The sequence below is a fragment of the Sorex fumeus genome, unplaced genomic scaffold (assembly GCF_029834395.1).
Source record: "Sorex fumeus unplaced genomic scaffold, SorFum_2.1 ptg000131l, whole genome shotgun sequence".
Lineage (NCBI taxonomy): Eukaryota > Metazoa > Chordata > Mammalia > Eulipotyphla > Soricidae > Sorex > Sorex fumeus.
The window spans coordinates 31,532,480-31,560,014 of NW_026606188.1; the positions used below are offsets into that span (position 1 = coordinate 31,532,480).

Consider the following 27,535-nt stretch of genomic DNA (forward strand, 5'->3'; position numbering starts at 1 on the left):
TCTGGTACATAAGGCAGGGATCGAGCCACAATCCTGGCCTCTGCGTTAGTTGCCCTGGAGTGTGAATCCTCTCGTTCACTCTTGGCCAAGACTTTGTGTCTGTCGGCTCGACACTGTCATAGTCACTGCAGCACCGCGCTGCAGCAGACAAGGCTGCAGAGAGAGAAAGGCGGAGATCGGGCCAGGGCAGCTCCTGGCCTCTCCAGTTCCGTCTGCGGCGTCTGCGAGGGAACTGGATATCAGGGCTGGCAGGGAGGCTTCCAGCCACCCGGCGAGCTCCTGTCGCGTCCACGGCAGCCGGCTCCCAAGGTCGCACCTCCCTCCCGGCTCTAGGGGAGCCCGCGGACCGCTCGCTCCGGGCTCCACCGGCGCTTCCGCTTCCGGGGCGGGACTTGGCTCCGCGGCCCCGCCCTCAGCCGGCGCGTTTGCACGGAGCGGGGTGCGGCCGTGGCTGCAGGTGTCTGCAGAATCGGGCCTCGTGGAGCGTCCTCGCTGGGCGTCGCAGGCCGCCAGCGTCTCCCCCTCCTCCTCTTCCAGCGGGGCCTGGGTGGCGGCGGGCCGGGTCCCCGGGTGCCCAGCATGGCGGGGCAGCGGGTGGAAGTGGACGGCGGCATCATGGAAGGGGTGAGTGCGGCGCTGCGCGCGGAGCGGGCTGGGGGTGCAGCCCTGCACGGGGAGCGGTCCCCACCCGTCTCACCGCCTCCTCTTGCCTTGCACACCCTCGGCAGGGCGGCCAGATCCTGAGGGTCACCACGGCCCTGAGCTGCCTCCTGGGCCTGCCCTTGCGGGTGCAGAAGATCCGGGCCGGGCGCAGCACACCGGGCTTGAGGTAATGCGGAGCTGGGACTGGAGAAGAGGGGGTGAGTTTGCAAGGCTTTCGGGTGCGGGGCGGGTGTGTGCGAGAGATGGCACGAGCCCCGGGACCTGGGGGGCGATCCGGAGCTCGCACCGTATGGTTGGGAAGATGATTTTCGGCCCTTGCCAGAGCTAAGGAATCTGAGAGTGGGACAGGGGCCCCAACTATCCGGTTAAGCTGCCAGGGATCTGGGTTCTGGGGACGCTTCAAGAGGCAAGTTAAAAAAAAAAAGGGCCATGGTAGACAGCATATGGAGATCTATTCAAACACTAGATCTCCCATAGGAGCCAGCAATACTGCTTCCTGGCATCTACCTCCAACACACACACACACACACACACACACACACACACACACACACACATTAATCCCAAAGAATATATGCACACCTGTATTCGTCACAGCACGTTGTGCGTTAGCAAGATACGGAAACGACCCAAATGCCCAACTGTGGATAATTGGGCCAAGAAGTTGCAGTTTCTATACACAATGGAATACTTTACCACTCTAAGAAAGAACAGCATCTTGCAGTCTGCTGCAGCAGAGGGTATCTGCTGAGTGAAGTCGGTCAGAAGGAATGGATAGAGACAGGATGATGTCTCATATGTGGGACTTAGAGATACACAGGGTAGCAACATAATGGGAGCACAGGTCCATAAGGGCCACTCCCTTGCTCCTTCACGGGATGTGTGCTCACTCACCAGGTCTTTCTTCCTGTCCTAATTTCTTTCGTAATTTATTTGTTATGGTTTGGAAGATACAATAGTATTGAAGTTTATAGCATTGATCCACAAAATTTTACTACACCCCCCCCCCCCCGAAGTGCACACGACCCTCGCCTGCCGGCCAGACTAAATTTCTTCTAGTCTGGCCAAATTTCTTTTTTGTCAGGACACAGAAAGTGGATTAAAACCCACCTTCACTGCCTCTATTTAATTTGATCCTCTTTAAAGGCTCTTTTGCCAAGTTGCACTCAACATTCCCAGTTTAGGCACCGTAGTTGAATCTTAAGTGTATGAATCCCGTTAGCCTGTAGCAGGATCCATGAGTGATGCAGTGAAGCATGGTGGAAATAGTGATTCTTTGGTAGTTTCTTTAGTTTTCCTCTTTTGCACACTTCAAATATGCCAAACATACCAGTGTGTGCTTACGTCTACTAGCCGGTAGACTTGGTGCATAAAATGAACAAACAGAACACTGAAGCTGTGGCACTTACTGTGGTTAGTCTTGCTGTTTTCTTGCCATTTGCACTTTTATAAATGTGTCATAAAATGTAGGGCTCTAGGCAGGCTGAATGCACACATTTTGATGCAGTGTTATGACCTGAAGGCCTCAACATTTATCTGGATTGGAAATGATTCGAGATTTGTGTGACGGACAGCTGGAGGGGGCAGAAATCGGCTCAACGGAAATAACATTTACACCAGAGAAGATCAAAGGTGGAGTCCATACAGCAGATACCAAGACTGCAGGGTATGTATTACTTGTCTTACCAGTTAAGTATGGACTTTGGTGTTCAATCCAGGTATTGCCTTTATTAAACAAACTGCTTTGGTGTCTCTCTTTTTTTTTTTTTGCATTGTATTGATTTGTTTTATTTGGGGGCCACACCCAGTGCTGTTCAGGGCTTAGTCCTGGCTCTGCAGTCCGGAATCATTTCTAGCAGGGCTCTGGGGACTATATGGGGTGCTGGGGATTGAACCCAGGTCAGCTGCTTACAAGGCAAATGCCTTAGCCACTATCTCTTCGGAACTGGTTTTCAGCTTATTTGATGTATTTTAATTTTGCACTGTGCCGGTGTTTAAACCCAGGTCTTGTGCACATAAGACTCATGCTTTGCTACTGAGCCACATCCCCTGCCCTTAATTTCCTCATTTTAGAATTAGAGGAAATAACACTTCTTAGGGTTAGAAACTATCTAAAGTTTTGGATATCTAATTGCTGGGTCACACCTGGTAGTACTCAGGGCTTACTCCTGGCTCTGTGCTAAAGGAGCGCTCCTGGTGGTGTTTGGGGAACCATACTTGGTACCAAAGATCGAAGCAGGGTCAGCTACATTCAAGGCAAGCACCTTTAGTATTATCCTGTCTCTGTGCCCTCTGATTACTTATTGAAGCTATTAATAGCAATAATCCATTATTTGCTTATTTGTTGTGGGGTTTTCTTTGTTGTTTTGGGGTTTCATCCTGCCGTGCCCAGGAACTACTCCCAGTTCTGTGCTTGGGGGCCACTCCTGGTGCTCAGAGGTTGAATCCTCTTGCATGTAAATCATGCATTCAGTCCATTAAAGTATCTTTTCTTTAAAAAAAAAGTAATTGCAATTTCAGCTTTACTCAAAGGCTATACTTGCTTTCTCACTTGAGTATGCTTCAGCCTGTCTTTTTTTGTTGTTGTTGTTGTTGCTTTTGAGCCATACCTGGCAAGTGTGTGGCTCCAGGCTTAGTCAGGGCTCATTCTTGGCGAAGCTCAGGGGAACATATGTGGTGCTGGGGCTGAAACCTGGGTCTGCCACACGCAAGACAAGTGCCCTGCCCGCAGTACTTCTCTTCCTCAGGCCCCAACTTTGGCCAGTTTTGTGGTGATGATGCTTTCCCGAGACTTTGCGTGGAAACTTCAGCTGAGTGTCTTCTGCCTCTCCTTAGGAGTGTGTGCCTCTTGATGCAGGTGTCCATGCCCTGTGTGCTCTTCGCTGCCTCACCGTCCGAGCTTCGTTTGAAAGGTGGAACCAATGCAGAAATGGCACCGCAGATCGATCACATGACAATGGTAAAGACTTGGTTGGTGGTGGCAAGCTAAGACAATCTTCTAGGTTTTTTTTTTCTTTTTCTTTTTGGGTTACACTTGGTGATGCTCAGGAGCCTGTCCTGTCTCTGCACCCAGGAATCACTCCTGGTGGTGCTCAAGAGGACCATATGGGATGCTGAGATTTAAACCCGGGCTGGCCATGCGCAAGGCAAGCGCCCTACTTGCTGTAACATCGCTCCTGCCCTGTTATGTTACTTATTATTTAAGTGACTTATTTTATAAAATAGGAATTATGATTTGGGAAAATTCAAAATAAGAATGAAATACTACTTCTTGGGTTTTTTTTGTTTGTTTGTTTAGGTCATACCGGCTGTGCTTAGGGCTAACACCTGACTCTGTGCTCAGGAATAATTCCTGGCAGTACTCAGGGAACCATATAGTATCCTGTGGGTTGAACTCTGTAATGCAAGTGCCCTACCTGCTGTACTATTTCTCCAGACCCTTAAATACTTTGTTTTGGGAGGGGGGGGGGGGGCTACACCAGAAAATGCTTAGGGTCTAGACCTAACTCAGCGCTCAGGGATTAATCCAGGTGGTGTTTAGAGGACCATGCAGTGCTGGGAATTGAGCCCTGGGCACTGCAGGTCGAGCATGTACTTCAGGCTGTCAAGTTATCACTCTGCTCTTAGTACTGTGTGTGACAAGTATTAGTCACGATGTAGTGAAATTAAAAGCACTGTATTGGAGATGGAATATAAAACAGTATGACTTTTCCTCCAAAAATTAGAAACAGGGTTACTATATCATTCAGCAGTTCCTTCTCTGGGTGGGTGCTTTTCCCAGAGTTGACTTTTTTGCAACATTATTCATGATAGCTGATCTATAGTTGAATAAGCTCTCCAGCAGTGGTTTTCTGCTGCTGACCAACAGATCAGTGCTCATCTGCTTGCCCACCAGAACTTACTGGTATTTGGTTTTCAGCCACACAAAGCAGTGCTGGCATGTGAGAAAATGAAAGTCACTGCTCTAGAGATTTTGGGGGTTTTTATTTGGTTGGTTGATTTGGTTGGTTTCAGGGCCACATTGGGCAGTACTCGGTAGGGATTTCTGGCTCTGTGTTCAGGAATCACTCCTGGCAAGGCCAGATGACCATAAGGATGAAAACTGCGCTTGCAAGGCAAACACCCTACACGCTGCACTGTCGCTCCAGCCTTTTATTTTCTCTTTGGCTGGTGCTAATTATTGTATACAGGGCATCACATTAAGGCTATATCCCTGCTCTCAATAGAGTAAGAGTGTGAAAAGAGGGACTGGAGTATAACAGGTAGGGTATTTGCCTTGCACATGGCAACCCAGTTTGATCCCTGGCACTGTATATGATGCCCTGAGCCCCGCCTTGAGTGATTCCTAAGCGCAGATCCAGGAGTAAGCCCTGAGCACCACTCAGTGTGGCCTCAAACCAAAACAATTAAAAAAAAAAGTGGAAAAAAATGTAAAAAAAAAAAAAGTAAGAAAAATGTGAAAAAAAAAAAACCCAACCCACTAATGTTCTAGGCCTATCAATCAGTGGTAGAACACATGCCTTGGAGGCCTGCATTCAGTCTCCAACACCAAACACACATGGTTGTAATATTTTGACTATACATTTTTGAAATTCTAAACTCAATATTGGCAGTTCATACACCTAATGGGAGAGAAAAATGAAATCATCCTTTTAAAAAAAAATTGGGGGGCCACACCTGGCAGTGCTCTGGACTTACTCCTGGCTCTGTGCTCAGGGGTCACTCCTGTCAGGGCTTGGGAGATGTATGTGGTGTCAAGGATCAAACCAAGTCCAAACGTGTGTAAGGCACACGCCCTGCATCACTGTATAATTGCTCTAGCCCTGGAATCATCTTATTTTCCTCCAGATTTATTTAGGAGTAGTTATTTATAGTAAAATTTATCCTTCTTAAGGTAAGTTCTGGGATTTTTAACTTTTTGATGTGAATTTGGGGGCTTTGCTTTGGGCCATACCTGGTGATGTTTGGGACTTACTCCTGGCTCTGTGCTCAGGAATCACTCCTGGCAGGGCTCAGGGGGCAGTGAGGTGCTGAGGGTTGAAGCTAGACGGACAGCATACAAGGCAGATGCCTTGTTTGCTGTACTCTCTCTCTGGCTGGTGGTGTGGACTTTTGGCCCCTACCTGGCAGAGCCCAGTGGTCATTCCTCAGGGCACCATCTGTAGGTCTGATGTTGGAACCAGGAGGGCCATGGCCGCCGCAGCCACATTGAAGTCAGGATCTCGGAGAGGTCTTAGAATTTTTTTTTTTTTTTGCTTTTTGGGTCATACCCAGCAATGCACAGGGGTTACTCCTGGCTCATGCACTCAGGTATTACTCCTGGCGGTGCTCAGGGTACCATCTAGGATGCTGAGGATTGAATTCAGGCCAGCTATGTGCAGAGCAAACACCCAACCTGCTGTATTATTGCTCCTGCCCCTAATCTTGAAATTTCAATATATTATGTATTTAGTTGTTAGAAGTTTATTTTCTTCACCTAGTAATTCTGCTTCAAGGAAATGTCTCTAATTAAATAATACAAAATGCATTGAAAGAGAAATATCAAAGGTATTTGAACAGAGCATTAGGTCATAGTTACCACTTTTATATCATACACATGTCATTATGTAAAACTGAAAATTTGGAGAATGATTAGGGAAATAATTCTAGAATTCCATGCAGTCATGGATGTTTAGGATGAATTTTATGATACCAGGAAAGTATTTCTGTTTAAGGATAAAATATGTATATATTATGAGATTTCTACTACTTAAAATTGAGAACACAGGATGGAATGCTGTTTACCAGCCATTCTGCCTCTCTGCCTTCCATCTTTCCTTCCTTCCTTTTTTTTTTGTTATTTAATAAATGTTTTTTCCTTCCTTCCATAGAAGGTCTCTTTTTCAACTTTTTGTTTTGAGGCCATGCTTAGAAGTGCCCAGGGGTTACCCTGGTGGTGCTCAGGGTGGTCTGGGGATCGAATTCAGGTTGAATGTGCACAAAAGGAAGCTCTTTTTGGTGTCAGAGAAGTAGATAATAGGGATGATTGCCTTGCAAGACCCAGGTTCAATCCCCAGCACCCCATATGGTTCGCTGAGAACCGTAGGGAGTGATCTCTGAGCACTGAGCCAGGAGTAATCCCTGAGCACCGCCAGGTAGGGTCCAAAAACAAAACAAATCAAAGACAAGAAAAGCAAAGCATGCACCTTTTTTTCTGATCCACTCTTCTGTGTCTCTGGTCCTTCATTTTATTAGTACCGAGACAATGTGGTTTACAATGGTGGTAATGTTTATGCCTAAAGCATACAGTATTAACTCCACCACACCCACCACCAGACTACTAGTATCCCTTCACATCGCTCTCAAGTTCCTTCTTATCTGCCCCTCCCTTTCCAGTTGTGGGTGGTGGGGTGGGGGTCACATCCGGCAGTGTTCTAGCACCAACTCCAAGTTCTGCATTCAGGGATCATTCTGGGTGGGGCTCTGGGAACCATATGTGGTGCTGGGAATTGAACCTGGGTTTCCTGCAGGCAAGGTAAGAGCTTTGCTATCTCTCTGTCCTCATTTAATTTCTTATACTATTTTATATTGACTTTATTCCCCCCTTCTTGCCAGAAATCCAACCCAGAGCCTTACACTGAGCTGTATCTGCATCTCATATATAACTCTTTATGGGGAAGATTAAAATGACCACTGACTAAAATATCCAGTTTCAATTTTTTTCATTGACTTGACTTGTACAGCTCTAATTAATTAAATATTAAACTCACAACTTGAGTGCATATTTTATTTGAAAGATAGAAATAGTCCAAACTTTTGTTCACTTTTTATTTGACCTATTACTAATTCAATGCATACCACTTGTTTAACATATGTATCGTATCAATGAAGAGTGGGGATTAAAGTAACAATGAACGTATTTTTCAGGTTTTCAAGCCAATTGTAGAAAAATTTGGTTTCACATTTAACTGTGACATTAAAATGAGGTAAGTTACTTATTTCTTAATCTTTAGACTTGTGATAACTACAGTTAAAGATTGTGGAAAATGTAGATCCTTCACACCACAAAGACTGGCCCACATCCAAAAGAGCAAAAGCAACCGGTGCTCGCTTGAATGTGGCAAGAAAGGGACGCTCGTTCACTGCTGGTGGGAATGCCGACTGGTTCAGCCCTTTTGGAGAACAGTATGGACGATTTCAGAAAATTAGAAATTGAGCTCCCATTTGACCCAGCAATAGCACTCTTGGGAATATATCCCAGAGAGGCAAAAATGTATAGTCGAAGTGACATCTGCACTTGTTTGTTCATTGTAGCACTGTTTACAATAGCCAGAATCTAGAAAAAACCTGAGTGCCCAGGAACAGATGACTAGTTAAAGAAACTTTGGTACATCTACACAATGGAGCACTATGTAGCTGTTAGAAAAGATGAAATCATGAAATTTACATACAAGTGGTACTACATGGAAAGTATCATGCTAAGTAAAATGAATCAGAAAGAGAGGGACAGACATAGAAAGATTGCATTCATCTGGGGAGCATAAAGTAACAAAATGGGAGACTAACACCCAAGGATAGCCGAGATTAGTACCAGGAGGTTTACTCCATGGCTTGGAGGCCAGCCACACATGCTAGGGGAAAGGGCAGCTCAGATAGAGAAGGGAGCACCAAATAAAGGGTGTTCGGAGGATCCTCCCAGGATGGGAGAAGCATGCTGAAAGTAGACTATAGATAGACCAAACATGATTGCCCCTCAGTGCCTCTTTTGCAGACCACAACACCCAAAAGGAGAGAGAGAACAAAAGGGAGTGCTCTGCCACAGAGGCAGGGTGGGATGGGGGTGTGGGGGATGGGAGGGATACTGGGACCCATGGTGATGGAGGATGGGCACTGGTGGAGGGATGAGTACTTGATCATTGTATAATTGAAAACCAAGCACAAAAATTCTAAAAAAGTTTACAACTGTACCTCATGGTGTTTCACTAATAAAAATTTTTTTTTAAAAAAGAAAAGAATATGTAGATCCTAGAGAACTGCCATTTTGGATCCCAGTTACCACATCATGCTTGTAGGAAACAGATGTGCTTTGAAGCACAGGAATGATAACCAGCAGGGGTATGGGGAATTGAACACAGCTACGCGTGATACTCACCTGTTTCATGTGTGGCGTTCTCCATGCTCAGCATAGACTGAAGCTCTGTAGATAGTGTGCAGGGCACACCAGGTTGAGGAGAAGAGATTTCCGGACCAGATACCCGCAGTAATTTTCTAGAGAAGCATATCAGCATTCAGGTTCTTTCTCCTTGAGACATCCCTTTTGCCACAGAATAACAAGGCCAGATATCTTGGTGTGACGTTCCAGCACTTGACTTTTTTTTTTTTTTTAAACATTTTGTGTCACACACACCCAGCGATACACAGGGATTCAGGGATTACCCTGGGCTTTGCACTCCGTAATTACTCTGGTGGTGTTCGGGGAATCGTGGGATGCTGGGAATCGAACCCGGGTCAACCGCGTGCAAGGCAAATGCCCGCCCCGCTGTACAATCGCTTCAGCCCCGATGCTTGGCATTTTCATACCAACTTTATCTTTTTCGTTCTCCTTCCCATCCTTCTCACATGCCATGTATTCTGACTGTGTAATTTCTGTTCCTTAATCATGCTTTGTGCCTTCAGATGTTTTTTGTCTTTGTGTTTTTCCTCCTCCACTTTCCTAAAATTGGGAATCCCATACATTCTCAAAATGAAGCCTGCCGTTTCCGTGTTGTTTTGTGGTGCTGGGGTTGAGCCCAAAATCTCACGTGTGCCAGGCAAGTGCTGTACCCCTGAGCTCTGGCACTTACAGAAGTGTTCCCTTTAGCCAGCAGCTGGCTAGCAGCCCAGCCACAGATGCCTGTTTCTGAGCATTTGAAGTGGCAGTGGTCCAATGGCGAGCTGAGTTTGACATTTTGTTTAGTTCAGGGATTCCAAATTGATCAGCCTAGATCTAGAATAGATCTTTTATGTAAATTAGATGTCTAGGTATCAACTATATTATAATATCATAAAAATTCAGCCTTATACATGTCATACCGTCAGCTTATATGTTTCTCATCCTTTTCGTAGGGGCTACTACCCAAAGGGGGGTGGGGAAGTGATTATCCGGACATCGCCAGTTAAGCAGTTGAACCCAATAGATTTAACTGACCGTGGCACCGTGACTAAGATACATGGAAGAGCTTTTGTTGCTGGTGTTCTACCACTTAAAGTAAGTTCTCTAGGTATTCTTTTTCTTTCTTTCTTTCTTTCTTTCTTTCTTTCTTTCTTTCTTTCTTTCCTTCTTCTTTCCTTTCTTTCTTGGGCTTTTTGGGGCACACCCAGTGATGCTCAGGGGTCCTCCTAGCTCTGCACACAGGAATTACTCCTGCAGTACTCGGGGACTGTATGGGATGCCAGGGATCAAACCTGGGCTGGTCAAGTACAGGGCAAATGCCCTACCCACGGTACTATCGCTCTGGCCCCTGTCTAGTTATTCTTAGAAATGTATATATTTCTTGGGACTGGAGCGATAGAACACCAGATACGGCATTTGTCTTGCACGTGGCCTACCCAGGTTCGATCCCTGACATACAATACAGTCCCCTGAGCACTTCCAGGAGTGATTCCTAAGTGCAAAGCCAGGAATAAGCCCTGAATATCTCTGGGTGAGACAGAAACACCAGAATTTGGTATTGCTTGGGACTGGGACCAGTGGCACTCAGGGTCTGGTCCTGGCTTTATGCTCAGGATGGGCCCAGGCAGTGCTTGGAGGGGTATATGTGGTGCCAGCAGGGATTGAACCACGGCTGGGCCACAGGCCAAGAGAGTGCCTTTACCTACTGGGCTATTTCTTTATTCCCACATATCTTTTGATAGATGATTATGTCATGTAAATTTTGAAATTATTGAAAAAAAAAGTTGATTTTTCAATGAATCTTTTATTTTTTTTATCTATTCTCTTCTGTTGAAAATTAAGTTTTAAGAATAATTTATTATTTTGTATGTCTTTGGAAACTTAAAAACAATTATCAACATAATCATTAATTTTATCTTGTTTTTCTGTTTTACCAAAACAGTTGGCAAAAGATATGGCTGCAGCAGCTGTGCGGTGCATCAGAAAAGAGATTAGGGATCTGTACGTTAACATTCAGTCTGTCCAGGAGCCGAAGGACCAAGCTTTCGGCAATGGAAGTGGAATAATGTAAGATAAAATGCTTGTTCCTAGATATTGGTATATGGTATGGAATAGCAATACCCTATACCAATAGATATTGGTAATATAATATCTATTGGTATAGGGTATGGAATAGCAATCCTGTCTAAGTTAAACATTTGTAGTCTTTAGGAACCAGAGAGAAAGTACAGCAGTTAAGGTGCTTGCTCTGTACATAGCCAACCTGGGTTCAATTCCCAGAGTCCCATATGGTCATAATCCTTTGCTGAGATAATTGGTTTTAGTGTCAGAAATACCTTCTGAAATGTAAAAGTAGTATTTGTAGGAATTTAAATTTTAAAATCTCAAGAGTTTCTTTTAATGGGTTTGAGGTAAATGCCTGTTCTCCATCTGGACCATAATATCAAAAACTAAACAGTGCCAGGTTTCTTTGTACCCCCATATATGCAATAGAGAGGTAATAGAGGGTAAGGTGCTGGCCTTTCCTGTGTCCAGCTGCAGTTCCATCCCCAGTATTGCCTGAGACCTTTCCAAGTTAGTATTTCAGTGGTGGATGACAGATGGCTCTGCTCGGGGCTTCTTCCTGGGTAGTAAGGCATAGAGTGGAGGGATCTCTAAGGGTTATTCCTGCCAGTATGTGGGATACCGAGGTGCAGTGCTGGGGATTGAACCTGGGTTGGCCACACACAAGGCAAGTGCCTTCCCCACTGTACTATCTCTCTGCCCTGTTTCAGTTCATCTTAAGGTATTATGATACTTTATGGCATAGTATCATAGTGCAGTAATACCACAGTGTACAGACCTGGTGACTTCAGGGAGGGCCATTCTTCACTTGTGAGTAGTTTTGACTCAGATGATTTTTGTGGAGCAAAGGGATTCACACTAGCATTGCTCAGTGGCTGCTCCTAGCAAGGTGCTCAAAGGATCATGCAATATTGGGGATGAAATTAAATTTGCACTTGTTGCATGCAAAACTTGTACTCCAGCCCTTTGTACCACCTCCCTGGCCTGAGTCTAATGTAATTGTCATAAATGCTAAAGAATTCTAATGTTTTGAAAAAGATAATGTTAATCATGCTGTTCTCTCCAATAATTTCTCTGTGTGTGAGAGGGAGGGGTGCAGTGATGTGGGGAGGGGTGGACCAGGGACCGAACCCAGGATCTCACGCTTGAGAGGCATGTGTTCTACAGAAGAATTCCATTTCTGCAGTGTACTGGTTAGATTTTATTCTGTGTATCTAACAGTCACTGTTCTTTTTTATGTGCATAATTTTATAGAGTATAAAGAGTAACACTTTTTTTTCTATACAGCATTGTTGCCGAGACATCCACCGGCTGTTTGATTTCTGGGTCGGCACTTGGTAAACGAGGTAAATGAGGGAGGTCTATAATTCCCATCACTAGCGGAGGACTTTGAAGTTATCTTTCTGGATTAGAATGTTACAGAATAATGTGTAGATAGCACTGTAGCACCGTCCTCCTGTTGTTCATCGTTTTGCTCGGGCAGGCACCAGTAACGTCTCCATTGTGAGATTTGTTGTACTGTTTTTGACACATCGAATACGCCACAGGGAGCCAGGCTCTGCCATGTGGGCGGGATACTCTCGGTAGCTTGCTGGGCCCTCCGAGAGGGACAGAGGAATCTCACCCGGGTCAGCTGCGTGCAAGGCAAATACCCTAATCCACTGTGCTGTCGCTCCAGCTCATCATGTAGAAAGCGAGTTCAGAAGGAAAGGGGTGACTGGTTGTGTTTAGAGTCAGGTAGAATTTTGATGTGTCCCCCACTCTAGGCCTTGAAGGGTTCCAAGCCCGTGGAAGAGATGAATGACAGCACACACCCATCGCTGTTCTGTTGTATTTCCCAGTGTGCTTGGGGGTGCTGGGGATTGAACCTGGGGTTCCTACATGTGAGGCATGTGCTCCACCTGTGGAACTGTTTAAACACAGTTTGATTTTGTTTTGTTTTATTGTTGATACCCTTCCCCACCCCCTCCCTGCAGTGCTCAGGGGCTCCTTCCTGGGTCAGGAGTCACTAGCAGTGATGCTTGTCTTTAGAAATCGCAGGCTTTGGTGCCAGAGAGAGCGCAGTGGGCTGAGTGCATGTTTGCATTAGGGGGTCCTAGTTCAGTGCCTGGTGTGTGTCTGGTCTGCTGAGCTCTGCAGGAAGCAGTCTAGCGTGTAGAGCCAAGAGTAGCCCCCAAGCACCCTAGAGTGTGGCCCATAAACCAAGAGCAGTAATGATCAATATAATGTCAGTTTTTCTTTTTTTCTTTTTCCCCCTCTGGGTTTTGGGCCACACCTAACTGTGCTCAGGGCTTACTCCTGGCTCTGTGCTCAGGGGGTCACTCCTGGCAGTACTCAGGGGTCCATATGTTGTGTCAGGGATCGAACCCAGAATTTGTACTTGCAAAGCATGCACTTGAGCCTTCTGAGCCATCTCCCTTGTGCTGTAATCTTTTCTTGGGGGAGCGGGGAGTGTTGGGTTTGGGGGGCTCACGGCTCATTCGTGGCTTTATGTTCTGGGATCATTCCTGGTGATGCTCAGAGGACCATAGACAGTGCTGGGGATCAGACCAGGGTTGGGTGTATGCAGGGCAAGCACTTTAACCCCTGTGCTATCTCTCTAGCCCAGGACTTTTATTTTGAGTCATACCCAGCAGTGCTGAGGACTTACTCCTGGCTCTGCGATCAAGGATCACTCTTGGTAGTGTTTGGGGTGCCAGCGATTAAACCCAAACAGCTGCGTGCAAAGCAAATGCCTTATCTGCTAGACTATTTAGTTACCTCTAGTCTAGGACTTTTAATAGGCTAAAACTTCCTGTTTTTTTTTTTCTTTCTTTTTGGGTCATAACCTGGTGATGCACAGGGGTTACTCCTGGCTCTGCACTCAGGAATTGCACTCCAGCCCCAGTTTTTTTCCTTTACCTTTGTGCATTTAAAGATAGAAAAAGTTTTTGAACTGACTTGATCTCCGTTTATTTCTCCTTCAGTCTGTAAGGACATTTTTGTTCAGGAGAGTTACTACCATGGTATTTTCAGTTTTTTTCTAGCTGGAACAAGGAAGAATGCAAATGCAGATTTCTAAAGAAATTATGGTTTCATGAAAGACTTTTTTTGGTAGGGTGTCCCGCACCTAGCAAGGCTCAGGGCTTACGTTTAGCTTTGCACTCAAGATCACTACTAGTGGTCTCCGGAGAGCATATAGGGTGGCAGGGATCAAACCCAGGTCAGCCACATGCCAGGCTGTACTATCCACTGTATGCCATGCCCTATCCACTGTACTATCACTCCAGACTTTTAAGGACATAAGGAGGCTTATGCCATTCAGAGCACAAACTAATTTTGGAACATGAAGAATTTTCTTGGGGAGCCAGGCAAATGGCTAGAGGGCTATCATAGCATCTTTGTATGTGGGAATGTGGGAATCCTGGGTTTGAGAGAGAGAGAGAGAGAGAGAGAGAGAGAGAGAGAGAGAGAAAGAGAGAGAGAGAGAGATACTACTTTCTGTTGATTTCAATGGAAATGTGTTGCCAACCTCTGTTCCTGAATCATACAACAAATATTTATACTATATAAACTATACTTTGAAAAACATAAAAGCATTTGCATATACTGATATCTCCAAAGATTAAACATACATAAAGGTGATTTATTAAAAAAATTGAGTGAGCAATAAAAATGGTAAAAGAAAAATAAGTTGAGTGAGTGGCTGGAGAGATCATACAATAGATAGGACTCTTGACTTGCCTGACCTTTGTTCTAAGCACTACCAGAAGTAACTCCCTGAGCATGGAGCCAGGAATAAGATCTGAGCAAAGCTGAAGTGGCACCCCTGCCAAAAATCAGTCAGTGAGATTAGGATCTTAAAAATGTTATATAAATGCTAACTAGGCTGTATTGATCATTTGCTTCTTAGTAACTTAGGTCTTTGTTAATTTAACGCTATGCTATCATAGGTGTCAATGCAGACAAGGTTGGAATTGATGCCGCTGAAATGCTACTTTCAAATCTTAGACATGGTGGTGCTGTGGATGAGTATCTCCAAGACCAGGTAAATCACACTTTCAAGATTATAAGGACCCTTTGCGGGGGCCTAGGAGATGGCTTAACTGATTGGGTGCATTCTTTCCATGCAGGAATCTGGGGATCAGTCCCCACTACCTCATGGTGCCCTGAGCACCCTCCCTCCCCCCAAAAAAAAGGACTGGAGGATGTGGAGGATAGGATAGCGGGTGGGGCACTTGCCTTGCACACAGACTACCTGGGTTCTATCCCCAGCATCTTATATGGCCCTCTGAGCATCACCAGGTGGATGACCCAAAAATAATTATTTTTTTGTTAGGTATTTTGATTTCTAGCTTTTTTGTTTCATTTTGGGACCACACCCAGTGGTGCTCAGGACTTACTCCCAACTCTAAGCTCAGGGATCACTACTGGCCATGCTCAGGGGACCATATTGGGTGCTACCAATGATCTGGGTGAGCTGTATGCAAGGCAAGCACCCTACCTGCTGTACTAGAGCTTTAGCCCCTTGGTTTCTAGTAGAATTGGAAACACCAAAGTACTTACTGTAAATATCTATAAATGTGTGGCATTTTCCTTCTTTGTTCTTTTTTTTTTTAATAGCTCATCATTTTTATGGCGCTGGCCAATGGCGTTTCTAGAATTAAGACAGGACCAGTTACACTCCATACACAAACAGTTATTCATTTTGCTGAACAACTGACAAAGGTGAGTATTCCATCAGAAAGAGTCGTCATTTTAACATCTTATTTTTGTGTGTGGTACCAGGGCCTCCTCACACACGAGGAAAAGAGTAGCTGATTTTTGTTGTTGCTACTGTTGTTTTTGTTGTTGTTTTGTTTCGTTTGGGGGGGCCATACCTGACAGTGCTCAGGGCTTAGTTTAGGCTCTGCACTCAGGGACCACTCGTGGTAGGACACATATGGGATGCCCAGGATTCAATCTGGGTCCTGCTCACATGCAAGGCAGACACCCTGGGTGGTGTATGATATCTGGCCCCCAAGAGAAGTTGGTTGAGACCAAATTTTAATCAGTAGAAAGTTTAATAGTCACCATCATTGCTGTCACTCACTAAGTTCTCCTTCCATGGCCGGCACTGAGCTAACTCAGCAATTTACCCGAATCATCTTAGGGGAGTAGTTAGCATTTCTGTTGTATAGATGAGTAAAGTAAAGGAGAAGGACTAAGCTACTTGCCCAGGCTGCTTAGTTGTTTTGGTTTTGCTTTGGCTTTTCTGGGTTTTGGAGCCGTTCCTGGTGGTGTCTGGGGGGATCTTCTGTGGTTCTGTGGATTGAACCAACATCAACATCAGGCTTAACCCTTATACTTTCTGCCACATCCATATTTTACGGGAGAGGGTTTGGGGCTACACCCAGTAGTGCTTGGTCACTACTCCTGGCTCTGTGCTTTGAGGACTATGTGGTTCCTGGATTGAGCCAGAATCAGTCTCATGCAAAGCAAATGTCTTTTTTTTTGGGGGGGGGGGATGGGGGGCAGAGTGGGGAGGGGAAATTTGTCTTTCTGTGGGGTTCATAATTTTTTTAAAATGGTCGTCACATATATTGCATTAAAAGCCAATCTGATTTCCTTATAGAAAATTGGGGGAAATAAATGAAGAAACCTGCCTATGCAACTTTCCTGCCACTGAAACCACTGTTGATATCTAGGTGTTTCTTTTCCACACACTCCCATAGCTTTGCTAGCAATCAAAACCCAGGTTCCTGCGTGTGTGTAAAATGTGTATTCTGGCCCTGTGAAATACTTCCCTGGCTCAGATATTTAGGTATTTTCTTTGTCCCTTAAAAACCTTTTTTTTTTCCCGGAGACCGAAGAGATGGTACAGTGCATTGGGCACTTGCCTTGCATGCAGCCAACCCAAGTTTGATCCCCAGTATCCCCTGAACAGCACCAGGAGTGATTCCTGAGTGTAGAGCCAGAATTGTCCCTGAGCACCACCAAATATGGCCCCAAAACAAACAAATGAAAAAACCCTTTTTCTCTTTAGGTTTGCGCCCCCTATTCCCACCACTCAGAAGGGAGGGAAGGAGTGTGTACACTGACTCTGCCCTAAGTGGAACTCCTACCAAATTATTTTTATGGAAATATTTTAATATTCATTTTATTTATTTTCTTAGTGGTTTTTCTTTTTTTAAAAAAAATTTTTATTAGTGAAACACAACGAGGTACAATTGTAGACTTACAAATTTTCCTACCAAATTTTTAAAAAATAATTTGGTTTGTTTTCGGCCCACATCCAGCCCACACTCTCTGTCATTGCCCAGCACAATTTTTAAAAGAGCTTCATGTCACGGTCACGTTGTCTGTGGAATTTGAACTCTGATGTCTTTTTGAGGTTTGAGGCTGTTCATATTCCTAGAACGAGCAGATGCCATTGGGCTACACTAGCAAGCGACAGGGACAAATGGAGATGTTACTGGCGCCCACTCGAGCAAATCGATGAGTAACAGGATGTCAAGTGTTCAAGTGATGTCTTTTTCTACTCTGTTAAGTTTTCATAGCATTTCTTAGGGTGAATTGTTTACTCTTTCTGTGCCTCAGCTTAACTAGTTTATAGAGTCAGATGTAATACCACAGGTCCTCAAGGCTCATTTCCAACAAGTTTTGTAGTTTTCATAAGGTTTTTATGTAGGCTAAAGATTTCCATGCCTGCTGCTTGTTTTGTATGTATTAAATGTTTATAATATGAAGAATGTTGGGGGGGTTTGCTTTTTTGTTTGGGGGCCACAACTGGCAGTGCTTAGGGCTTACTCATGCCTCTGTGCTCAGAGATCACTCGTGGCACGCTATGCATTCATGTGAGGCAAGCTCTTTATTTATTTACTTATTTATTTTTATGTAGGAGTACTGCTATTTATTCAGCCACTGATTAGCTGATTGAATTGTGCATGAACTCTACCTTACTTTTTTTTTCATTTTTTATAATTTTATTTATTGAAGCACTGTGAGAGCAGTTACAAAGCTTTCAGGTCTAAGTCTCGGTCATACATTGAAACACCCGTACCTTCACGAGTGCCCATTCTCCACCACCAAAAACTCCAGAGTACCCCCATCCCACACCCTCCCCCTACCTGTGGGGCAGATGATTTCCACATTACTCTCTCTACTTTGATCACATTCAATATTTTGACACCAGACCCACCATTATTAGTTGGGATTTTACCTCAGCACTCACACCTGCTGAAAAGGCAACAGTAGACAACTTGTGTTCTATTGCTGGTTATGAATAACATATGATGTCACGTGGCTGCAGTAGGGCCATGTGATTTTGAAATTCCGAAATTTTAACACTTAAATCTGGAGGGATTTCTGCCAAAAGCCACTGGGTTTCGAGATTAGCTCCTGAGTCTCTGGGATCATGGCCGTTGAGCAGCTTGATCAGGAGCCAGAGAGGCCGTTTGTGGGCGATGACTTGGGGTTTCATTGGGACGGGGAGACCAGGACCAGCTCCACCCCCATCCTTTGAGGCCCAAAATGTCTCGTCACTGCCGGCCCAGACCTGACTGTCCAATCGCCTCTGGAGGATGGTGGCCACTGAGCCGCCAAGGGGGAGCAGGAGGAGGGACAACACCCTTTCCCCCCTGGAGTGGCCCAGCGACAGTAAGCTACTGCAGGGTCCAGACGCATTTCTGCCAAAAGCTGCTGGGTTTTAAGATTTGTTTCTGAGTCTCTGGGATCATGGCCATTAAGCAGCTTGATCAGGAGCCAGAGAGGCTGTTCGTGGGCGATGACTTGGAGTCTCGTTGGGACGGGGAGGACAAGCCCAGCTCCCCCCATCCCATGAGGCCCAACAAGTTTTGTCACTGTGGGCCCAAGCCTGACTGTCCAATGGCCTCTGGAGGATGATGGCCACCGAGCCGCCAAGGGGGGAGCAGGCGGAATGACAACACCCTTTCACCCCTGGGGGGCCCAGCGACAGTAACCTACTGTGGAGTCTGGACACATTTCTGCCAAAGCCACTGGGTTTCGAGATCATGGCCGTTAAGCAGCTTGATCAGGAGCTAGAGAAGCCGTTCGTGGGCAGTGACTTGGGGTTTCGTTGGGGTGGGGAGGACAGGACTGGCTTCACCCCCATCCCACAAGGCCCTGCATGTCTCGTCACTGGGGGCACAAACCTGACTGTCCAGTGGCCTCTGAAGGATGGCTGCCACCAGGCCGCCAAGGGGAACAGGCCAAGGCACGAAACCTATTCCCACCTGGGTTGGCCCAGCACCAGTAACCTACTGCAGGGACCGGACGCATTTCTGCCAAGAGCTGCTGGGTTTCCAGATTTGTTTCTGAGTCTCTGGGATCAAGGCTATTAAGCAGTTCGATCAGGAACCAGAGAGGCCATACCTCCAATTATATAGCTGAGCCGGAGGTGGTTTGTGGGTGTGTTTCCCACATACCTAACTTTTGGCCGTTTACTTTCTTGGTAAACTTTGCCCAAGTTTTTGGGGTCTGGCCAAAGGCACAGCAGCAATTTTGGGGTATCTGGAAGTCTGAAGGCGCCATCAGGCTGCTGATACACTTGCCTCACAGGTACAGATTGACCTGCTGGCAGCACCATACCCCCGAGGCAAGCCCTTTAACCCTTGTGCTGTGTCTCTGGTCCTTCAGGAATGTTTGTTTTATATGAGTGCTACAAGAATAATTTGGCTACTAAGCTTAGAATTCAGTGCTTATTTAACAGTGTCCACTGTGTGTCAGTAAAGAACCATGTAAGTACTGAGCTTGGAGAGATTTTTTAAACATTACTGTTTAAAAAGACCATAGAGTGATGGGTTTTGAATTTTATTTTAAGGAATTATAATTCTAGGCATACTTGAAATTTCTTTGCCACAAATGCAGTCAGCTTACTTAATTGCTTCGATTTGAAGTTAGTTCTGTTTGAACAGTTGTACTTTATAAAAGTAATCGCATTTCCAGCATATTGTGATGAGCACAAATATCTCAATGCCAAAAGTAAATTAGTAATTTGTTCACAGTAGAACACAATGTTGAGGGGCTGGAGAGATAGTAAAGTGGATGAGGCACTTGACTTACTTATGACTGATCCAGGTTTGATCTCTGGCATCCCACATGGTCCCCCAAGGAGTAATCCCTAAGTGTAGGGCTAGGAGTAACCCCTGAACATCACTGGTTGTGGTCCCCAACTGGAAAACAAAAACAAAAACAATGCAATGTTGAGCACAATGGTTAACAGGTGTTAATTATTACCTTCCCCCTTTTTTCCTCTAAATTTGTTTTTTTCTAATTGTATATTTGGGAAATTAAATTGACAATAAAATTTTGAGAGAAATGAAAGACTCATTTTAAAAGATAAAAGAAGTGTAAGTGCTTTAATGCTGTTTTAGAAATATTAGTAACAGTTGAGACTTAAATTTTGTTTTGTTTTGTTTTGAGGTCACACCCAGTGGTATTCATGGCTCACTTCTGGCTCTGTTCTCAGAAACTATTCCTGGAGGTGCTGAGGGACCATATGGGATGCTGGGAATCAAACCCGGGTTGGTTGCATGCAAAGCAAGCACCCTACCACTGTGCTATTTCTCCAACCTCTAGATTTGAGATTTTAGACATTGATAGTTGTCTAGGCTGATTTCCCAGGGATTCTAATTCTGGACCTCAGTCACAGAACTCCACAGATTGGACAAGAAAGATGTATAACAGACAGGGCACTTGCCTTGCATGCAGCTCACCCAGGTTCAGTCTTCAGCGCTACATATGATCCCCAAGCACTACCAGGAGTGACTCGAGCGCAGAGCCAGAATAAGCCTTGAACACAGCTGGGTGTGGATAAAACAAAACAAAACAACAACCAAAGAACTCCAGTTTTTTACTATGTGTTTTTTTCTTTGAACAGGAATTATGCTTCTGAAACAGAACAGTTTGTATATCTAGCCTGTTGAACCTCTCAAGAGCCATTTGATCTTTGTATATCTCTAGTTTCTTCAGTAAAATGATTTTGATTTTAGATCCTGCATATTTAACAAAGAGTGTGGGCTCATTATTTACCTGTCTATGTTACTTACATACTGAATGTTCTGGTTTCAGGCTAAATTTACTGTGACGAAATCAGAAGATGAAGAAGATGCTTCTAAAGACTCTTATATTATTGAATGCCAAGGAATTGGGATGACAAATCCACATCTCTAGATTGCCTTTTGAATGACACTTCAGTGGTATATTGCACTAATTCATTACATAATTTTTTTCAGAACAGTAACTTCTAAGAAATTATTTTAAGGACCTGTCTCAAATTTGGAGATGAAATATTTAGAGTGTCACGAATTTGTTGAAAGTTTTTCATTGAATCCCATTTTGAATATCTCTTGAGATATGACCATGTAATATGAATTGTTAAATACGTATGTGCTAGTTGATTTCACTATTCAAGTGAAATAAAATCTTTTTTGTTTCAAGTATGATTTTCCCTTCCCTTATCTGCCCTGCCCCGCCATTGTATCAAGCATACAGAATAATTACAGATTTTCAGTCCTTACAGGTTTATTGAAATTGAGCCCTAAATAAGCTTTTGTTTGGCTTAAGGTATTAAAAACACAACTCAACCACATTTTGCACGCTTGCAGGAACCTGGGGTTTGATTTCCGGCATAAGCTATAGGAGTGTGTGTGTGGAAAAGAAGATAACCTAGAGGGGGCCAGTGTTTTAGTAAAGCAGGTAGGGCATTTGCCTTGCATGCTGCCAACCCAGGTTTGATCCCCAGCATCCCATATGGTCCTCTGAACACCAGAAGTAATTTCTGAGTGCAGAGCCAGGAGTTAGCCCTGAGCATGGCTAGGTATGGCTCAAAAACCAAAAAACTAAAAACATAACTGAGTGACTTTAGAACAGAATGTACTCTTCATGATTCTCTATTTGACATCTAGCCTACTTCCACATTTAGATTACTTCCCGATCTCTGTAGGCTGTAGGCGGTTATGAGTCAAATGAAACTGGTTTGATGCATCCTCTAAGTAAGCTACACTATAACAGAGTGAGGAATTGACTCAAATTTGGTTTTATTTGGACATTATCTGGTAATTAAAGCAGCCCTAGAGAATGATATAAATTCCGAGGATGGTATTCATAATATGTATTCATAAAATGCTAAATTTTAGTAAACTTAAGATTTACTATAGAACTGTATGAAAAATAATACTTTGTATGTGATCATAATTCTTATATCTGTTGTCTCAGTTGAGTTTAGTCAACTTTAAAGATGGTGGTGGGTTGCTTATATTGTCATAAATTTTATTAGTTTAATAACAATTACATTAAGAAAATATTTTTTGTAATAAAATTATCCCTTTTTTGTTACTATTTTTTTGTTTGTTTGTTTTGGGGGCCATCCCAGGTGGTGCACAGGTTCTGGCTCAGCACTCAGAGCCTCTTTTTTTTTTTTTTTTGCTTTTTGGGTCACACCCAGTGATGCACAGGAGTTACTCCTGGCTTTGCATTCAGGACTTACTCCTGGCGCTGCTCAGGGGACCATATGGGACGCTGGGAATCGAACCCAGGTCGGCCGTGTGCAAGCAAATGCCCTACCTGCTGTACTATCTCTCCAGCCCTCACTCAGAGCCTCTTGATGGGGCTGGAGGGAACACATGTGGTGTGGAGGATCAAACCGTGGCCAGCTATATGCAAGGCAAGTACCCCACCCAATGTGCTGTCTCTCCAGCCCCAAACTTTTCTTTTAGTACTGCCATTGTCTTAAATTAGGGTCTTTGTAGAGGTTCTCAAACTTATTTTACCTGCAACCCCATTTTTTAGCAAAAAAAATTATTCACCACCCCCCTGGAATTGTTCCTTCTTTGATAAACAAGGTGTCCCCCCCAGTTGCACCCAAGCCTGCTGCTGCAACCCGAGATTGATTTAGTGCCTGCCCAGGGAAGGGGCAGCCCATGTTCAGAAACTCTGGTCTAAGGTAAGGTTGGTAAGTGTGTGGGGCTGAGGGTAGGTAAGATAGAGAAATGACAATAATAGCCGGAAATGATCACGCTGGACAAGATCTGAGAGTTACAAGTAGGTAAAGGGGTATTCTTGATAAATTTTTAGTATCAATATTGCAAACCACAATGCCCAAAAGTGGGTGGGGAAGGGAGAGGGACGGAGGGAGGGAAGAAAAGGACCTGCCATAGAGGCAGTTGGGGGTGGGGGGTGGCGGAAGGGAATCTGAGGACACTGGCGCTGGGAAATATACACTGGTGGAGTGACGGGTGATGGAACATTGTGTGACTGAAATCTAATCATGGACAGGGTTGTAAGGGTCTATCTCAAGTCATTCAATAAAAAAATAAAAATAAAAAAATTTTAAAAAAAAGGTAAGCTTGGTAGCTGTGACAGGTATGGAGCAGTGTCAGGTCATGGCACAGACAGGGATATTGTGCGGTGAGATTTATTTATTTATTTATTTGTTTTAATTTTTATTTGTAAAACACCATGAGGTACAGTTGTAGACTTACAATTTTTTGTGCTTGGGTTTCAGTTATACAATGATCGAGTACCCATCCCTCCACCAGTGCCCATTCTCCACTACCACTGATTCCAGTATCCCTCCCACCCCCCACACCCCCTCATCCCACCCTGCCTTTGTGGCAGGGCATTCTCTTTTGTTCTCTCTCTCCTTTTGGGTGTTGTGGTTTGCAAAGGAGGCATTGAGTGGCAATCACGTTCGGTCTATAGTCTATTTCCAGCATGCATCCCCCATCATGGACGGATCTTTCTAGCACCCTTTATTTGGTGTGCGGTGAGATTTATTTAAGGTCCAGCGTCAGTGGTGAGTTTATAATGGACCTTGGCCTGGATCTTTCACTGTTGGTGAGTCAGGTTAAGGTAAAATTGTTGAAAGGTTAGAATTGATAGATTTTAGAAGTGACTGGATTTGTTTTCTCCAAGTGTAGTATGAGAGTGGGGAGATATATATGGGCCACCCCCTGCAGTCCTCAGGCTTACTCCTGGTTCTGTGTTCAGCGATCACTACCTGTGGGGCTCAGAGGATCAGATTGGTCACAGATCAGTGATATGTGATGCTGGACATCAAACTGGGGTTTTCCACATGCAAGACAAACGTTTTAATTCCTGTACTATCTCTCCAGCCCCCAAATGTAATTTTTAAAAATTTTTCCTTCTATAAAATTCTGTCTCAGTTTTTTAAATTATTATATTGTTATTATTATTATCTTGATTGTGTCACACCTAGAGGTGCTCAGGCCTTACTCCTGACTCTGTGCCCAGAGCCTTCCTTGGGTGGACAGGAGCACCATATGCAGTGTCAGGGTCGAACCCAGGTTAGCTTCATGCAAGACAAATGCTTTACCCACTGGACTGTATATTTGGTTTTTAAATGAATCCCTGACACAGGCAGTAATCGGGAGGCCCATAGGCCCCACTGGTCAGCTGACAGGGTTGGTGGCTCAGTGTAAGGGCCCAAGGGTGCAAGAGATTACCTGGGTCACCTCTGGTTCGGGGACCTCCAGGCCATACCTGCCAGGGGACCATTTTGTGGCTTGACATGCACCCATACCACTATACCATCTCCTAAGCCTTGTACAGTTGTTTTTACAAATACTCCATAAAGCAATGGCCTTCAGCTGGAGTGTTTATACTACTTGAGTTTTACAAAGCCTGTACCTGGATTTCAAATTCGCAGATGACAGTGAGAATTTTTTCTTTTCGGTTATCTCTATATACTATCTAAGGTATATTTCCTTCCTAAAACGGAGTTGCTGCAAAGGCTTTGCAGGTTGTCCTAGGTAGCTTGTCTTTCACAGCTGCCTCTCTTCCTCTTTCCAAAAGAAATGTTTGCTGTTGTGGATATCCCTAAAGTACAGAAAATCTCCAAGGCATCAAAGACTAGTTTGAAATATGAAGTCTCTGGGGGGTATGGTGCTGCCAGCAAATCAATCTGTACCTATGAGGCAAGTGCATCAGCAGCCTGATGGCGCCTTCAGAATTCCAGATACCCCAGAATTGCTGCTGTGCCTTTGGCCAGACCCCAAAAACTTGGGGCAAAGTTTACCAAGAAAGTAAACGGCCAAAAGTTAGGTATGTGGGAAACACACCCACAAGCCACCTCCAGCTCAGCTATATAACTGGAGGCATGGCCTCTCTGGTTCCTGATTGAACTGCTTAATAGCCATGATCCCAGAGACTTAGAAACAAATCTGGAAACCCAGCGGCTTTTGGCAGAAATGCGTCCAGTCCCTGCAGTAGGTTACTGGTGCTGGGCCAACCCAGGTGGGAATAGGTTTCGTGCCTTGGCCTGTTCCCCTTGGCGGCCTGGTGGCCTCCATCCTTCAGAGGCCACTGGACAGTCAGGTTTGTGCCCCCAGTGACGAGACATGCGGGGCCTTGTGGGATGGGGGTGGAGCCAGTCCTGTCCTCCCCACCCCAGTGAGACCCCAAGTCATTGCCCACGAACGGCCTCTCTGGCTCCTGATCAAGCTGCTTAATGGCCATAATCCCAGAGATTCAGAAACAAATCTCAAAATCCAGCGACTTTTGGCAGAAATGCGTCCGGACCCCGCAGTAGGTTATTGTTGCCAGGCTACCCCAGGGGGAAAAGAGTGTTGTCCCTCGCCTGCTCCCCCTAGGTGGCTCTGTGGCCACCATACTCCAGAGGCCACTGGATAGTCAGGTTTGGGCCCTCAGTGACGAGACATGCGGGGCCTTGTGGGATGGGGGTGGAGCCGGCCCTTTCCTCCCTGTCCCAACAAGATCCTGAGTCGCCGCCCATGAATGGCCTTTTTGCTCCTGATCAAGCTGCTTAATGGCCATGAGCCCAGAGACTCAGGAGCAAATCTCGTAACCCAGCAGGTTTTGGCAGAAATCCCTCCAGATTTAAGTGTTAAAATTTTGGAATTTCAAAATTGCGCGGCCACTACTGCAGCCACGCGACATCATGTTATTCATAACCAGCAATAGAAAACAAATTGTCTACTCTTGCCTTTTCAGCAGATCTGAGTGTTGGGGTAAAATCTCAAATAATAATGGTGGGTCTGGTGTCAAAATATTGAATGTGATCAAAATAGAGAGCAATGTGGAAATCATCTGCCTCACAGGTAGGGGGAAAGTGTGGGATGGGGGTATACTGGGGCTTTTGGTGGTGGAGAATGGGCACTGGTGAAGGTGTGGGTGTTTCATTGTATGACTGATACTTAGACCCAAAAGCTTTGTAACTGCTCTCACGGTGATTCAATAAATAAAATTATAAAAAATTTTTAAAAAAGTAAGGTGGAGTTCATGCACAATTCAACAGCTAATCAGTGGCTGAATAAGTAACAGTACTCCTACATTAAAAAAATGAAATATGAAGTCTCTGATAAGCCTACTCAAACCTAGAAACCGACTTTTTTTTTTCCTTTTTGGTTTATACCTGGTGATGCTCAGGGGTTACTCCTGACTCTGCTTTCAGGAATTACTCCTGGCGGTGCTCAGGGGGCCATATGAGATGCTGGGAATTGAACCTGGGTCATCTGCATATAAGGCAAGATACCCTACCCACTGTGCAATTGTTCTGACACCCAGAATCCAGTTTGAAGGCAGGGGCTTTCAGTGACTCATTGGTGAGATCTTTCAAGAAGCACTGCTGTGATGGGTATCAGGCCTGACACTCTTTAGCTCTTAGGCAGGGAGATGCAGCTTGCCAGGTGCTTTCGAGGTTCCCGTAGCAGCAGCCAGCAGGAGAGGAAGCCCAGTAGGGCTTTTCCTACATACAGCCAAAAGGGTTCAGCAGGATGTGTGGCAGAGTCAGCTGAAAGAATTTTCAAGCCAGAGTTTGCTGGAGTAACCTTGACAGGAACTGGAAGCAGGAAGAGACCATTCTCTCTTTTAGCTCCACCAAGGGCTTCTTTTCTGCACACCTGACCAGAAAACTAGGCAAGGAGAGTTGAAGACAACGTACACACCTAAACACACGGGCAATTTTGAAAGATTAGGGCCAGAGAGAAAGTACAGCAGGTCGGGCATTTGCCTCGCATGCTGCCAACCCGGGTTTGATCCTGGGCAGCACGTATGGTCCCCTAAGCCATGCCAGGAGTGATCCCTGAGCACAGAGCCAGGAATAAGCGCCGGACACCAAAGGGTAGCACTGTATCACTGTCCTTCCATTGTTCATCGATTTGCTTGAGTGGACACCAGTAATATCTCACAACAAATTGTGAGACTTGTTACTGTTTTTGGCATATCGAGTATGTCACGGGTAGCTTGCCAGGCTTTGCCGCGAGGGCAAGATACTCTTGGTAGCTTGCTGGGCTCTCCGAGAGGGGCAGAGGAATCGAACCCCAGGTCGGCCATGTGCAAGGCAAATGCCCTACCTGCTGTGCTATCGCTCCAGCCCAAACACTACAGGGTATGGCCCAGAAACCCAACAACAGATTTCTTTCAAAGATGTGCTTGGTGCTGAGATGCAGGAATGTAACCAGAAGAATGTACTCTTTCAGTCATTCAGTATCCATGTAGGACTCAGACGGTTTTATCTTTACTTCACCAGTTTTACTTTCATCTAACAACTATGTTGTGTCTATTTTAAAAACAAAACAAAACGAAAAAAACACTTGCTGTGTCTTCCACAAGAGACCACATTCTGGTACTGTTTTTGTCTGTTTTTATTTAACCCCATTCAAATATTCTGTAACATGAAGACTAAATGAAGGACTGGAGCAATAGTACAGCGGGTAG

At 45.0% G+C, this 27,535-nt stretch overlaps 1 protein-coding gene across 2 annotated transcripts; it reads left to right on the forward strand.

The window, feature by feature from the left end:
* The first annotated feature begins 503 nt into the window (after nt 1-503).
* RTCA (RNA 3'-terminal phosphate cyclase) lies at nt 504-21,277 on the forward strand. Of its 2 annotated transcripts, XM_056106544.1 has the most exons (11): nt 504-624; nt 729-829; nt 2,186-2,329; nt 3,499-3,622; nt 7,570-7,628; nt 9,748-9,889; nt 10,737-10,861; nt 12,146-12,204; nt 14,791-14,885; nt 15,461-15,565; nt 20,909-21,277. In XM_056106544.1, exons 1-11 carry the CDS (start codon nt 580-582, stop codon nt 21,008-21,010), a joined length of 1,101 nt encoding a protein of 366 aa, XP_055962519.1. In that variant the 5' UTR covers nt 504-579; the 3' UTR covers nt 21,011-21,277. The 2 variants fall into 2 exon arrangements, with proteins under 2 accessions (XP_055962519.1, XP_055962520.1); XM_056106545.1 differs by lacking the exon at nt 504-624 and having other exon boundaries at nt 730-829; nt 2,171-2,329.
* Nucleotides 21,278-27,535: the final 6,258 nt, after the last annotated feature.